Raw genomic sequence first — 17,998 nt, 5'->3', positions numbered from 1 at the left:
CATCTCACCATGCGAGTTGCTACTCACGTTGAGTCGAGCATGTGAGATCGCTACACGAAAGTGAAAATGGCTGATGGATACGCAATTCTTATCGCTATCGAAGAGTTAGAAAGAGCCGAAAGACGTTGTTTGAGAAGGCAACGAATTTTTCGACCACAGTAGATGACATTTCTTTTCGCATCAAGTCAATACTAATAAAAAAATTTTAATTCATAATTGATAAAATTATACAGCAAATTTTTTCAAAAATAAAAAGAAGTATCTAATTCATTGAAAAAGAGAAAATGACAGTAAATTATATGTATAAATTATTAAGAGCATAGACACTATATTAAGATTATTTATTAATCAGAAGTGTTAAGTTCATTGAACAATTTAAGAAATAGATCAAGGAAGAAAACTGAAGAAAGGATTAAATTAAAATACTTTTTTCCATTCTACAACAGATTTTTTTAGTTTCAACACATGCATTTAATTTTTGAACTAATTCATTCCACATATTGAAACGTTTTTTCTAGTAAATTTGTTGTCAAATTTTCCACTGTTCATTTTCTTATTATTTTTTATATGTATGACTAAGATGTCTTTCTGTTCTTCACTTATTTTTTTTACATAAAACATTGGAGGCTTCCATTTTGTTCCTGTATCCTATATCACTATAACACAAAAGTAACTGTAACATGTGCAAACTAATTAAGAGGTAATGGAATGAAGGTTGGCCATTAAGAAGTTAGTTCACTAGATGTTGCCTGTATCACACCTCTTTTATAACCACTCTGCACCTTGTAGTAATGCTATCTTCAAACTCCATCTTCCTACTGTTATGTAACCCTTACGTCCAGCTATCTTGTAGCATTATGAAGCCATCTTATGCCTGTTTCTTCTGCATCCATTTAATGTTCACTGATCATACCTTTATAGCAGTTTGTTTGTCTTGTATAATTTTAAGTATTATAACTTTTTTATATTAATACCAACTGAAGAGGGACTATTCTGATAATCCAAAATGCATTTTGGTTATTTCATGTTAATTATTCATCTAATCGATTTTTAATGTACACCCCCTTTTGTTTTATTAAATGTACTACATTGATACCTGAGTGTTTGTGCTTATTATCACTGGTGTGATAAGTCCTTATTATCTACCCCTCATTAGTAGGTATTTAATTAATTTAATTAAACCAAGGGCTAAAAGCAATTCTTTGTAAAAACTGAGCTGTTCACAGGCCAAATCAACTAACTTCATTTGTAAATCCTTAATATAATTGTTATTTTCAAATAGTTCTTCTCAATATCCGGTGTGGTAGCTGATGAATACGTAGATTTAGTATATGTCTCTTTAATCCGAATTAGTAAATATTTTGTTTCTATTCTTTATCTAATTTAAATGGATAGGAAATACAATGTGATTAATTAATTTAAAGTTCAATTTAGAATACATTATTTAGCATTTATTTTACAATAAAGAATTTTTTTATTTCTAATAATAAATTGGATTTATATTTTCTCCATAAATTAAAAAAATTCTTATGCCAATCACATCAATTCTTTATTACTTAAATATTTAGAAACAAAATTAATTTCAATATTAAAAAATTCAACTTACTCCTACAGTTAATTTAAACATTTCCTTCAATAAACTTGTTTTGAAATATAAAATATTACTTGCAACAATAAAGAAATATCTCTCAAAACTTTTACAAATATGTATATAATAGTTTATATAAGAATCAATGATCTAAAAATAAGTAGAGGTTGAAAGATATTTTTTCTTTAAATGCATTTTCTCTTAAATATTTATTGAATGTAAGGATTCTATTTATATAAGGCTACATAGAGAGAATAGTGTTTAAATTTAGCTAAATATCTAAATATACCTGTTATGTATCTAATTATCAAATGTTATGCTGAACATTATATTAATACTAAATATAAACCAAAAATTTTTTCAAATTTAAGAGGTTCAAAAGCAAAAAAAATAAAATAAAATAATTGCTGCAATTTTTAATCGTATTCTTCACTTATTCAATTTAAAATATATGTTCTCCATCTCAAATTTATAGTGTCTTGCCCCTGTACATCATACTTTTCCCTGATAACAACAGAGTCAGGTCAATCATCTATGTAACTCCATTCAGAAAAATATTTTTGAATTGAATTTATATGACTTCTGGTCTAGACCAGAAGTTTGTATATAGTTAATCAGGGCCTCCTAACCTAAGCTTTCCATATCTAGTCTTGACTTTCATCTATCTAACACTGTTCTTGAGATTACGGAAGAACAGAGGGATTGTCAAAAATTTTTTGCAATTACTTTTACAGGAAATGAGCCTTTAAATTTACACTAAATTTACTGATTTTATTCATATTTTAAAGTGTTTTCTTAAATCTTTTAAATGTAAAACATAAATAAAATAATCAAACATATTTTGACTATAAACATTTTGACTATAAACAGAAAACAATATATGCTGCTATGTTGATATACTAATAGTATAAAACAAAATAGATTTAGTATTCAAAAACTAGCATAGCCCTAATTTACAAATATCTGTTACAGATGTATTTCTTCTAATTTTTCTTTGTAACATATTACTTAATTTGTCACTATTATAGTTAAGATGAATTTGATTTGCTATTTAATTGTCACAAAATAGCTTTAAGCTAAAAGATCTATTTTAATCCAGAGTGAAATATTAAAGGAACTCATATAATTGATATAATCAATACAGATAAAAATAAACTTTTTCTAATAAAACATCTCTAATTCAACTATAGCTATCTTATTTATAAATAAAAATGTTATATATTAACAAAAAACTATAAATTCAAGTCTTGAATAATATATGTGACGTCAGAAAAAAGAATCAATGTCAACACATTCATATACACATTGTAATGAAACTCTGTACCAATATTTTAGGGATAGATTACAAGGTCAGGAATAAGCTTAGCCACTTGAAGTTTTTGCAGTATCCATCTGCATTACAGTAAAAAACAAAAGGTTAGAAAGCAATAGTTTTTAATGTAAATTTGCTTTAAATAATGCTTTTTACAAACTTAAACAGAATAATTTACAACTGCTCAAGATGTCTTCCACAGACATGGAGGGTATTTTGAGTAGTTCAATTTCTACATATTAAAAAACAAAATTTAACATTTAAAATAGCTTCAGTTTGTACAGTACATGTTGGTAACACAAAAGTGAAAAACAAATAGTAGTAGTATTTGGTGGGAGAATTAAAATTGGTTTCCAATATGATTTTTGGCAAACGAGATCTTGAAGTCAATTTTGAAAAATGTTTATAGAAGATTTTAAGCTTATTTTTGACTCTAGAGTCTATCTGAAAAATATTGGCATGGAATTTCAATACACTGTGTTTATATATAAATATAAAACATTTCTAAATTGTTTTTTTCATTACAGATAAGTAACTTCATTGGTATAATGACACGAACTTCAATTTTTTATATTTTCCTTTATTATAAATAAATTACATTGAACTTTTATATGTTGCCACATGTATTCAAGATTTGAATATGTTTTCTGTTTTTTAAAAATATGTAATTGTTTTTATGAATAAAATACAGTATTTATAATTTTTGTCATTCACAACTGTGATATGATTAACTTTATCGATATCTTCTATGATAAAATAAAGAAATAACACTATATTGTAAAAGGTAAATCTGATATATATAACAAATAATAATGGATCTAGAGCAGGAGCCTCCAAAGAAGTTATCAATTCCAGAGATTGATAAGGCATTTTTGAGGTTGAGTGAAATGGTTCATTGAAGTGGAGCATTAGCAAAACCTTTTCTACGAGGATTACAGAATTGTGTTTGTTCTGAAAATTTGTTCAATCAATTTTGATAAACTTTGCCATTTTCCATTAATTGCAATGAGAAATCCAAAAATGTAATGAGGGTCAATTTAAATGTAAAAAATGGAGATCGAGAGGTTTTCGATATATAGAGAGGTTAAACTGACAATGTCCATGCTCTCCGTGCGTCACAACTTAGCATGCCTAATGGAATTTTGGCCTAGGGGTTAAAAATAAAAACCATATTGAGTGTGCCTAACAGAAAATAGGTACAAAAACAAACAAAACATGAAAACAAAGCAATCAATGGCAATTGCTTTGTTCTTGGGTTGACCCTCCATGTCAGCAAGTACATGAATTGCGTCTTTTGTGGAAGCAAGTGCAAAGTTGACCCGTCCACAGCCATCAAGTGCAAGGATGCAGACTCTTCTGTGCCTAACAAATGCAGGAATCATGTCTTTCTTTTCAGCTCTGCCTCAATTCTATCATGATACAACAAAGTTGTGCAATGTCCTAGTTAAAAATTATTAGTCCAATCAGTTATATATATAAAAATTTAAGATGATGTAAATTTACATACTGTAAGTAGATCTTTTCTATGAAAACAGTGTATAGATAAACACTGGCTCAGCAGATTTATGTTATTACTATTATTATTATTATTATTATTAACTACATTAACAAAAAGAGAGGATCAATAAAATATCAAGGAAAGGGTTTACAGTCAAAAAGTTTGGGACTTCTGATCTAGAATAATTCAGACAGGATATTTAGGATGATGCAGTTATTCTGAATCCTAAATATCCTATTTAATTCTATTTTTAATATAAGAATGCAGAAAAGCTAAATTTCGTAGTATTAATTTAGAAATACACTATTATTAAATTATTATTGAAAATTACTTGTAAATATATTAATTAATTTACAAGTTAATTTCCATTATCAACTATATTTCAATTTCATATATTAAAGAATATCTAAAATTTTTCATTTAATGATACTTTTATAAAGAAGAGAACAAAATTGCTCTTGCTCAGAAAAAAAGCAATAGAAAGGTTGCGGTCAAAGTTTCCATTGCAAAAATGTGAACTTCGAATGTTCAGCACCACCATCCTGTAAGCATAGAAGTTTGACAATGGTGTTTGGAACATCAGTGGAATCACGCTTGACATTCCAAATGCCATTGCCACTTCTAGGCTTACAGGATGGTGGCGCCGAACATCCAATGCTTACGTTTTTGCGATGAAGATGTCAGTTGCAACCTTGCTAATTTCTTTATCTTATGCTTTTCCTTTCCTGATAATTTTTATTTTCTCTATCTTGAACAATCAGGAGTTATGTTGTATCAGGAGTTGAACAAAAGTTATGTTTTAAATTAATTTTTGAAATAATACAGAAAAGTATATTTGGAGTACAATAACAATGAAAATCACTGAATTGCAGTAATAAATTGTGAAATATTTAACTGTTTACAAAATGTCAATGTAATATCAAAATATCATACAAATGCATAAAATTTGCCACAAAATTTTTATTTTAAAATAAAAATATTAAATTACAGTAGCCAAAATTTATTCTTTATTAAATAATGCTTTTCGTTATCCTTGATTAAGAGTAAATTTTGGTTTGCAAATCCTAGATGATTTGAAAACTGCAAAACAATCAGAACAATTAAAAATATAACACAAAACACATAAAATAAAAGAATGTAACCAATAATAAAAATAAAATATTTTATAATCGACATAGCTATTTCAATAAATTAAAAACAGTGAATAATGTAAATACTATATGTAAAAATTCATTAGATTTAAAAAGTTTAAATGATTCAGTATCATATACAAAATGTCATTTGTATAAATTTTAATACTAATGACTGCATATATGTTTTCAAAATTTCAATGAAATTTCTGTGTGTCAAATACATTTGATTATTAACAATTTGAGTTTTTATGATGGTTTATGTATCTACTGATCTTTCAAAAAGCTTTTACCAATGAACAATTATTTATTGTGACATCATCACAATGTACTCAATTCTTTTAGTATCTTGCCCCTGTACTGTACATCTTACTTTTCCTATTAGCAATACAGTCGTGCTGACCATCCATCTAACTCAGTTCAGACTAAAATTTTTGAATTGAAATAATGTAACTTCCAGTGAAAACCAGAAATTTGTATATAGTTAATCAGGGCATCCTGCCCTTAAGCTTTACAAATCTGGTCTCAACTTTCATCTGTCTAACTCTGTTCTCAAGATTAAGAAAGACAACTGACAGACAGTAACAGTGGGAATTTATAGGTCTACAATTTTTTCAAATTGTAGCCCTATAAAAAGTGTAAATATTTTATATGTTTAATATCAAGTAATACTAAAAGTAATCGGATTCACCTTTGGTTAAATTAGGTATTCGGCCTGTTTTTGTAGTAATATCAGCTGTTAAACCAGCAAATTGTTGTTCGAACGAATCCATTAACGACGCCATCTTGAATTCAGAACAGTTACGCCACCAGCGGACTACAATTTCACGTAATTCATAAAATAATCACAAAAATTTCGTTTAAGACAATTATCGAGAAAAGTTTAGAATATTTTAAAACTAATATTAATTTATTATAATATAAATATTTAGAACAAGTTTACGTTTGGGACTTCTGTAATTCACGAAAAGCTTTTATACAAAGAAAATTATTATAACATAATAAATATGGAAGAATTGATTATTTTTACTGAGTTGCTCTCTTTCATTTGAATGTTATTTTAAAATGATTCGGAGCTTAATTATTGATTCATAGAACAAATTTCAGATTTTTGTTTTCGTTTAAGCATGCTCACCAGAAATTTGTAGCGATTCGGCAATAGCGTCAAAAATCAAGTTATAATGCAATATTATCCGGCTTTTTCTAACTGCCTTGATAAAATTAATAAGTCGACTATTTATGAAATCAGTTCAGTGAATTAGCTTGCTCGAGAGTTATAGATCGTTAAAACTAGGTTCATACTACGATTTCTTCGTGCAACTTTTGTCATAAATCACAAGATATGACAAAGTCAAACTAGCTGAACATTATCATTTTTTAAACTCTTTCAGCCTTGTAAGCACAAAGAGGATTTTTTTAGCAATTCCATTATGAGCTCGGCCGGGCCAACAATGGAACAGCCGAGTGGTGAGGAACGGGCCCGACATATCCGAATGGACTACACCAAAAAATTCTTCAAGTTTATTCGACTCGTCCAGATTCGATCCCGGGTCCCCAGAGAAGTAGGCTGCCACTTTAATTGTTATTATTAGGTTCATAGTTATTTTTACTAATTAACATATACAGTAATGTCGCGCAAACGACACAGATTACGTTAGAGCAAAAAAAAAAAAAATGCTGTTGGTAAAATCGCGTTTGGAGAAACAAAGGTTATATACAATAGATAATAAAGGGTTTTTTAAATATTGTGACAAGTACATTTTGACTTTTTGCCATTGTTCTCTACCGGAAGGCATCGCCACTTCTACCGGTTAGTGAATGTTCATGTTGATAGATCAGTTGAAATTTCAGGTGTTCATATTTCAATAGGCCTACGTTTGTCACCATAAATACCGTCAGATTTGTATTTATAAGTACCGGCACCATTTACAATTATCCTTTCCTTTGATTTTAGAGTGGGATAATTGTAAATGCCAAATTTTGCAGTTTCAACGGTACACAGTCGAAATAGGGAGAAAAATTTTTATTTGTTGGTTTTAGCATAATTGAAAAACAAGCTTTAAAAACAATAAAACTAAAAATCTAAAACTGTTGATTTTGTTTATAGTAAAAAAAAGTACACTAAGGTAGAAAAATTCTACCTTACTAATTATACTTGTTTTTACTAATTGTTATGCAAAATGATTCATTTAATTTTTTCGAAACATTCGAATCAACTCACAAGAAGAACTTCGCAACATGAAAGTCGTGTAATACTTACTACTTACATTTATTTGGTAGTTAAACACAAGCTGTTTACCTACCTAAGAGGATATTTATCTATGGTTAATATTTCTAATTTTTTATAAGAAAGTAAAACACGGACTATTTGACAAGCGGAGTGCAGGTGTAAAGCTGCACTCCGCTTGTCATATACGTCATACGTGTTGTCATATACGTCATACGTGTTGGTATCAGTGACGTCATTGCGTTACAACGAAACGTGTTGGTATCCTTGAGTCATGCATTTCTAGTGAGAACTACGTTTTTTCTTTCAGTCACTAAATCACTTTTCTTTATTTGTTTCAATTAATATACTTTTAGTAACAAACTGTAATAAATACATATATTATATCAATATAATAAAACTCTATAAATTTGAATTTCGCAGTTGATTTTCTATTTCAATTAAAAATTGTGCACAAAAGTATTGTTTTTGTGAATTCAGTACTGTTTATTTATGCAAATTAACCTTTCTTCTGTAAAAGCCGAGAATTTTAATACTTAAATTAATTTCACTTTTTAAACTGCCAACCTGTGATTAAAGGTAGTAAAAAGAAAATATATAGTATCTCCTGTAAAAATAAATAGAACATTCTCTGTAAAACAAAAAAAAATTATTCTTAAAAAACAAAAACACGCTATTATTAACGAGTAATTATTTATTGTGATATCGTCACATTGCCGGACTGTAATTTTTAATCATATTTTTAATTTATTTAACTTAAAATATATGTTCTCCATCTTAAATTAGTAGTGGCTTGCTCCTGTACATCATACTTTTTCTTTAACAATAGAGTTGTGAGTCAATCGTGGCGTCCTATCCCTAAGGTTTCCATATCTGGTCTCGGGTTTTATTTGGCTAATTCCGTTCTCGAGATTAAGGAAAGACAGACGGACGACAGTGGGAATTTATAGATCTACAATTTTTTCAAATTGCAGCCCAAAAACTTATGCTTTATGAATTGCTCATTGCAGGCAATGTATTTACATTTCTCATGTATGATTTGAATGTCATTTCGATTTTTATTACTCAAATCCATTCAAATACAAATTGTGTATATGTGTATTCTTGTGGAAAAAGAAAAATAATTATATTGTCATCATTGTTTAAAATTTAGTGTACTTTAAAACAGTGCAGTTTAATTTTTTAAGTAACAACATGTAACACGTAAGTTATTTTAATTGTAACCTGTTTATTTACCCATAACTTTTTACTCGTATTTGTTTCTTTCCGTATGTAGGCTTTTTTTAAAGAAAGTTGAAGAAGCCCGTCCATACACGTTCTATCAATTGTATTTGAAATGTAACCAAAGACTTTCCCTCATATGGTTTTATTAAAAATGTAGTATTGAGTTTTCGGAACGTAAATATAAAGTTTTCCTTTATGAAAATCGACCAATAATCATTATAGATCTATGGAAAAATATATACTAATATGTGCTATAAACACAAAATTGCTAAGTAGAACTTATCATACAGTAATACTATTAGATGAATAAAATAGACTGTACAATGGAACGGATGTGCATTTCGGGTTGTTGTGTCTCTCTTCAGTCCACATTTTACATTTGTTAAAATTGAAATATTTATATGTGACTAACGGAAGAACGAAGGATTTAAAATAACTGGGTAAAAAAGGTGTAAAACTAGTAAAACTTGTTAAAAACGTAGCAATGTTTCTGCAAATTTTACTCCCAAAAAACAAAAGAAAGAACAAGAAGCAATCAAGTAGGCCTATGTGTTATAAAGTTAAGGTATTTAAAACAGATGTTCTACCAAGAAAATGTCAACCGGAGAAACGTTCTTTGGGTACGTTTGTATACGATAGGATAAAAAAAAAGAGAAAAAAGAGAAAAAAGACAACAAAATGATAAATGATAATTCTTGTTTCATGCCTCGTGTCCTAGACAGAAGCGCACTCATACTTCACGAAACTACATTAAATCGCGCAGTAATTGAGCTACAATTTAAAAAAAATTCTAGACCTATAAATTTCCATTCTCGTCCGTCCGTTCGTTTGTCATTCCTTACTCTCGAGAATGGAATTAGTTAGATAAAATTCGAGAACAGATATGGAAACCTTAGAGGAATGAGGCTCCGACAAACTATATACTGTATAAACTTCTGATGCAAACCGTTAGTCACGTTATTTTAATTTAAAAATTCCCTGAAAGCAGTTAATAGATGACCGGCACGACTCTATTGTTAAAGGAAAAGTATAATGTACAGGGACAAGACACTACTGATTTGAGGTGGAGAGTATATATTTTAAATTAAATAAATTAAAAATATGATGAAAAATTGCAAACCGGCATTGTGACGATGTCACAATAAATAATTGCTTGTTTAGCCTGCTGTTTTTCATTTTAACAATCACGATCAAAAACATATTTTTTGCACTTTATTGGTGTTAAAAAAATATGTTACCCGGAATAATAGAATAATAAAACAAGTATTTTTTTTTAAATAAGCATCTTAATATTTATTTAAAATAAATAATTCTGATAATAAGAAAAACCAGTTTGTTTTCCTGTATTAATCGATAACAATGAGATTATATAACTTTTTCTCTTTCATTATTAATAAATAAGAAGTATTTTGTGAAAGTTTAAGAATATTATAATTTAATTAGTATACGGAATTGTTGTTAAGTAAAATGTGATAAAGAGCAAGTAAATAGGGAATTAAAAACGATTTTTTTAATGTATTTATAAAATTTTATTCTTAGATAATATGCCTATGAATATTACCAAACAGTTTATTCAATGAAATATATAAAAATATTTTAAAAGCATTCAAATTATTAAAATAATTTCATTATTTGAATGCAACAATTAACAATATATTTATTGTGCTGCAATTTAAAAAATTGTAACCTATAAATTCCCACTGTAAACTGGATAGGGATGAAAAAAAACTGATTAATTTTACTAAAAAAAAGATTAATCAGATTAATATTGTAGATGGAAGATAATTTGATTCGTTCAGATTTATAAATGTATTGATTTTAACGTACAGGATTAAATCTTTAATGAATATTTTAAATACAAAATATATATATTATATTTCAATATCATTAAATATTAACCTTAAGTATAATACTATATAAACATAAAAATCCTCATTTGTGACGTCATTAAGTAGCTTAACCAATAAGATAATGATTAGTTAATTAAATTGAGCATGCCTCTCAACTAATTTTCTACTTTAAAATTATAAATTAGTTCAAAATAAATGCTACGTAAATAACATTAATTTTTATTAAGCTCTCACAAACCTTAATTAAACTTAATTACTTTTTCCATTATAAAATATAATTATATTATTTGATCTTAAAATAAGAAAAAATGAAATACAGTAATGTAATATTTTTCCTATATTTTTATTTAAAGAATAAATCTTTTTCATTAACAAAGTTATTATTATTACTTTTTTCCTTTTCTTTCTTTTCTTTTTTTTAATAAAAAAAAATCATTGAAGGAAACTATTGATTTTTATTATAATTAAATGGAGTTTTAATTATCATAAAAACAATAATTACTTAGTGTTTTTGTTATTTTGATAATTAATGACCTTTAAAATGTTTATATCGATTAATTATTTTTATTATATTTTTAATACTTAATTAGTTTACGACTGAATTTTTAAATATTTTTAGATATTTTTAATAACTGTAAAAATATGAATTTCAAATCAAAAAATCAATAATATATTCTGTAAAGTTTACTTTTTATTACACTCAATTAAAATTGAAATTATTTAATTGAGTATAATAGAAAGTAAATACATCAATGTTGATAAAAGTCATAATAACAGTAATTTGCTTATTTCAAGTAAATTACTTTTTAAAATAAGCAAATTACTGTATAGGCCTATAATCAATTTTTTCTAGGCATTTTTAGAAAAAATAAAATAAATAATGATATATTACAATTTTAAAAATTGAATCCATCTAAATTAATAAAATTTTATAATATTAAAGTTAAATTTATAAAAAAATATAAAAAAAAAGAATAAATTTGTAAATATTTGCAAAATATTAAACAAAAATCATTATACATAAGCTATATATATATATTTAATACTAAAATATATTAAAAATGATTACGATTATTTTTCTTTATTACATTTTTCAATCTGTTTATATTAAACTCAAGTAATAAATATCAAGGGATTGATCTAATTTTCTAAATGATATAAATTTGAAATAATTTGCAAATATTATTATTCTTTTATATCCGAAAATAATATTAAAATCTTAAAATGAAAGATATTATATATATATTTATTTATTCCCCATTTTTGTAATATATAATAAATTGATTAGCTAATTAATTTCTTTTATAAAATAATCTTTTATATCAGCGTAGTGTATTAATTTTTCTATTGAAGAAGATAATATTGAAATTAATTATAATACTAAGTTTTATGTAAAAACTGAACGGAAAGAGAGAGAGAGATGATGTTTTGATAAGTAAACTTAATATTTTACTGTATCAGCACAGGCCAGATTAATGACATGAAAAACTAAAAATGCTATAAGTACAGTACAATATCGATTTTATATTAAAAAAATTATATATTGGATAAAATCGTATTTATTGTATAGTTTAATATGTTTTTTTTAAATAATTTATTGAATTAATGTTAATACTTGCAATTCATCAAAAATTTATATTAAAAGCAATAAATCAATATTTCGAATGCAAAACATTATTTTTTAAATATAAATATTCAAAATATTTACATATTTAATTTTAAATATTATTAAAGTTTTTCTTCTTTACGAGGATCGTACATCATTTTAAACAAATCTGCCGAAATATTAATAAAGCCACTTGTTGATGTCCAGTATGTCATGGTCATATCTTCATCCAAACAGTATCTTAGCGACCAAATCAATAACGGTATCGTGTGACATATAAGAGTAATGCATTTTTTCTTCTGTTTTGTTAAACCTCTCTGATAAATTGATATATTACAAACAACAAAAGCTACAGATTCATCTTTTAAAAGCAATGTTTAAGAACTTAAGAATTTCACAACTTTAATTATGGTAACACTTGTAAGAACGTAAACACTTACAACGATGAATCTGAGAACTGAAAAATTTTCTGCTTTTTTTCCCACTAACATCAAAAACGATTACTCGATTTGTAAAGTGCAGTGATGTAAGATTATTGCCTGAGAAACGACAGAAACATAACAACATTGGATTGCGACAATCAATGCTGACATATAACACATTTGGGATAGTTTCATAACTGTTTTTTTTTTCTTTTTGACGTTTTTTTTATTTGAAACACTAAACAGTGCTACAGAGTTGTTGATGGAATTGGAATACATACATACTTATAAATAAATATTGATATACATATATATAAAATTCAAATTTACACTTTTTTATTTATATTTTTGAATTTTTATTTCATGTATAAAAAAGCCTACATAGAAAATATTTTCCATCTCAAAAATGTTCTCCAAAATGCGACAATATATCCAAAAATATAATTTTTTTTCCTCTTTATTATCTGAGCAAATCGTTAGANATTAATATTTAAAAAAGATTATTTTTATAAGTAAAGATATTTAGTCTGTTAACGAGTAAATATAATTCACGAGCGATTATTTATTGAGATCGTCACAATGCCAGGCTGCAATTTTTAATAATATTTTTAATTTATTTAATTTAAAATATATGCTCGCTACCTCAAATTAGTAGTGGCTTGCCCCTGTACAGTACATCATACTTTTCCTTTAACTATAGAGTCATGCCGATCATCTATTAATGCTTTCAGTGAAAAACTTTTAAACTGAAATAACGTGTATATAGTTAATCCGGTCCAACTGTCCCTAAGGTTTCTACATCTGTTCTCAGATTTTATCTATCTAATTCCGTTCTCAAGATTAAGGAAAGACGGACGGACGGACGGACGGACGGACGGTCTAAGGGATGACTGGGAATTTATAGGTCTACAAGTTTTTTTAAATTGCAGCTCAATAAAAACTTTACGAAATCATTTCACGTAGCCTATATATTGCACTTAAATCTAAAAGTAGGAAAGTATACTGAATAATTTTTAAAAATTAGATGGTATAAAATATCAAAATTTTGTTTCCAATGGAGATATTTTTCGTAAAATTACTAGTCGATGGCAAGATTATCAGATGATGTATGACTCAAGTAATAACGTAGAGCTATTATCATTTAATCTTCTCGATTTTATTGCAAAAATTGAAAAAATATATAATCGTTTAAATAACCTAAAATATAGCATCGATTATCCGACCCCCGATTAACCGTCACAACGGTTAACCGACCGTTCTAGTCGGCAAATTTCAAATGTCCACTAGTGATGTGGCGCTACAATATTTGGCTATGTCTTGGATACTTTAATATTATTTTTGTTAAATTTTTGCTTGTTTTAGCTGGCATCAACGACTCGACCATTGAAGGGAGGCCAATATTTAAACGAGGCTTAATTTTCTAATTATGAGTGATTGTTTATTTTGTGAGCAATAAAATAATTTAAAAATAATTTTAACGATACAATAGCGACGATTATTATTTTTAAAAAATTTGTTAGGCTAAACATCGATGAAAATTCAACTCGAAGTTGGTTAATAGCGATAAACTAATATACTAATTACATGGGATATCCTAATATACTATACTAATAATGCATTTTTTCATTCTTTTCGGTTATCCGATTTTTTCAGTTATCCGACCAACCTGAGTCTCCAATTGAGTCGGATAATCGATGCTCTACTGTAATATAAAACAAACGAAAAAAATAATTTTAATATATTTTTATTTTTATCTTTTTTTTCAAAAAAAAAATATATATATTTAACTTCAATTTTTAAAATTAATTTTAAAGTGTATTATTTAAATCTTTATACGAGTAAAAATTTTCTAAATCAAAAATAATTTTCATTTTCATATGAATCTGAATCTGAATCTGAATCTGAATCTGAATCTGAATCNTTTTAATTAATTATATATTTTTATAACCTATATAATAATAATAATAATATTTTCCCCTAACTAAACAAAACAGTTTGCTTCAGAAGATAAATATTAAACTTTTACTGCTGATACTGTTTAATTTTGTTCAAAGAGAAAATGAACGTATCGGGAAAATTTTATGTGATAATTTTATTTTATCAAAACCGTATCTGTATTAAAGGAATTAGCAGTAAATAGAAAATAATCCTCTTACTTTCTAGAGTTTTCATTTTAGTTTTCAGCATCCTCGCATTTAATAACCTACGAAACTTAATGTATGAATAGGCCTACTAATACCATCTTCAGTTTCTTATTAGAAAAGTTTAAGGCATGATGCCGCCAAGATTTTACTTTTAATAAAAATTTACTTTATATTGTATATTTTTTTTATTTGATTGAAATTAATGTAATTTAAGCGGATATGAATTTTAAACACATTTGCATATTCATTTTTAGAATTTTTAAGATGACTTTCTAGTTAGAAAATTCGCAAGAAAAAGTAATAATAATAATAATTTAATGTTACACTTATTACTATACGAAGAAGAATAAAGAATTGAAAATGTAATTTAAAAGCTCTCTTGTTCTAGATGCGAAAACATTTATTTTTAATGGATTAATGCGTTTTCCTCCATTCATAAAAATCAAAATAGAATACTTTAGTAATAAATGTCGTTTTATATTAATAAATTATTTACGTTGACCTAAAAACGAATTGTGCATTATACATGGATGAAATTAATAAAAATAAATTAATTTTTCAAATATTATTTGCACGAATTAATAAATTACGTTGATAGGAAGAGCTATATTATGTAACTACATAAATGCATTTCATAATATACATTGATCTAGAATAAAGAGGTGATGCATATGATTCATTGACGCACTTAATAAAAAAAATTAGACTAATACAATTATTTATAATTATTTATACGAGATAAAAAATTAAATAAAATAAACAAAATAATTATTTAAAGACAAAAATCTTTCAAGATTGTTAATGAGAAACAACATCGAATTTACATCAAAACAGATGTTTACCGACTGCCATTATTTTCATTAGCATAGAAGAAAATGGATCTAACTTATCACGAAGCTGTCCAGACACGATAGATAAGGTTTCTACCATAATTACCCAATTTAAATTTTGAATATTCACAAGATTGTTTGAACTCTGACCTCTTTCATGAACTTAGGTTCAATGACCGTTTAAAATGTATCTTCAAGTGAAACGAAGCAATTTCTAGTACTCATACGAGGATAATAAATTAATGACCTGGCTGTACCGCCATTATGAAGTAGGATACGCTGATTCTAACACTAGTTATGTATGCTACTTAAGTATACTTAAGTTATCGTATAACGAAGCACGAAAGTTTAGATTTAAATTTTTTTCTCTAAAAATGTTTTTGCACGAATTTCGAACATCCTCAAATTACTATTATTTTAAATATTATCAATGTTATCAATCACCTTTTACTTGAACGTAGACAAAACTTTTAAAAACATTCAAGTCGACTATTAATCTGCAATTAAATCTTTCAAAAATTCCTATTTTTATATATTTTTAGCTAAATTTATTCGATGGAAATCATCAATTTACCGTAACGAAAAGTATTTAATCAAATTTAGATAATTATTTTTAAAAATACGAATTTCTGACAAGTGCATGGCATGTATCAAGTGTCAAGTAAACTTGGGGCATGATTAATTACTTGACAAATTAATTGGCCCCGTTAAATGGACTACAGGTAATTACACTAATTAACATTAGTAAGTTTTAAGAAGAAAAAAATTGTTATAGATGGATGCATTAAAGATTATATTCTGTTTATTTACAATTAGTTCGAAATTTGATGAAGATTGTGGATTATTTGAAGAAGAAACAAATCGATTATGTGACCGCAAACTTATAATTACAACAGTATTTACTACCGCTGCTTCTTAAGTAAATAACTAAATTTTCAATGTAGTCTATCTAAATAATATAATTTGAGAGTTTAAAAATTAATAATATAAATATTATTATCTTTAGAACAATTTTCGTAATATAGTAATTACACTTTACAGTTTGATGTAATCAACTAAATGGTTATAGGCCACTCATCTCCAGTTTCAATCTTCTTAAATCCTCGATTTCTCCGATCAAATATATTGGAAAAAATAAAGTTAATTCTAAACTCATAAATCCTTTTTTTATGACGTTTAAAAATAGTTTAATCGATCGTGAATTAGAAGTAAAATTTATATTTAATTAATTCTTAACTTTCAAGTTTAGTATATTTTAAAGTAACCAGTCTGTCGCGTCTTAAGGCGCCATATTGGATTGAGAACGCGACACGCGTCGCGACAAGAACAAATTTAATGCATTTCTTGAAGTGAAAGAAAAGAAAAAGAAAGGAAGGAAGGAAGGAAAAAGACAGAAAAAAAGGTACTTTAGAAAAAGAGATGTCTAATGTAATTTAAAAGAAACGACACAATTTATGAAAGTAAAAATAAATCTCTGCTGTCAATTTTTTTTTCTTTTAATTTAAAGAATATATATATAAATTTCTCTTATAAATTCCTTTTTTTATTTTAATTTGCATAACTATGCTTTAAATATATTTTTTTCTTAACTCGAAATTCTTTTCTTAATAATCACTTTAATGCAGAAAAAAGGTACAAATTCCACAAAATATTTAAAACTATTTCATTTTCAAAAAAGACGGTTAAATGAACGATATTTCTATTCTATTAAAAATAAAAGGAAATTCATCACAATAAATAGAACTCATTTAAAGTTTTTCACAATAAAATTATTCAATTTTATTTTAAAATTTTTACAATTTTTAAATTAAACTTTTATTATAAATTGATAAATTTTATAAGAGAATTATTATGTTTTCTAAACAATTTCAGAATGAAAGCTAAACAGGAAATTGAAGATGACTATTTTTTTTTCATTTTTATATAAAGATAAAAATTGTTTTTTTTTTTATTTGTGTTCCCCCCGTCTTGACTCCTGAGACTCCAATCAAGTTTAAAGTGCCTGGAGCTGTCTTACTATGAAAGTACAACGCGTACTGATCTCTTCTCGACCAATTTACTCCATTTAATCATGGATACACTCTTGTACTTCTCTTGCATCAATATAAAAAAGTGTTAATTAATTTTTTATTTTACGTGCAGACTTTATAAGGTCATAACTTAAACA

General features: G+C 26.4%; 1 protein-coding gene across 1 annotated transcript in view; it reads right to left on the bottom strand.

The window, feature by feature from the left end:
- LOC111624433 (vesicle transport through interaction with t-SNAREs homolog 1A-like) overlaps positions 1-6,357 on the bottom strand; it is a 90,137-nt gene extending 83,780 nt beyond the window's left edge. Inside the window, exon 1 of the mRNA XM_023367271.1 lies at positions 6,220-6,357. Coding sequence (XP_023223039.1) covers positions 6,220-6,313 — 94 coding nt within the window. The 5' untranslated portion in view covers positions 6,314-6,357. The remainder of the gene's footprint in view (positions 1-6,219) is intronic.
- Positions 6,358-17,998: the final 11,641 nt, after the last annotated feature.

This window comes from Centruroides sculpturatus, unplaced genomic scaffold, assembly GCF_000671375.1.
Source record: "Centruroides sculpturatus isolate CEXI.00-Female unplaced genomic scaffold, Cexi_2.0 scaffold397, whole genome shotgun sequence".
Lineage (NCBI taxonomy): Eukaryota > Metazoa > Arthropoda > Arachnida > Scorpiones > Buthidae > Centruroides > Centruroides sculpturatus.
This window is presented reverse-complemented; position numbering and strand designations above follow the sequence as displayed.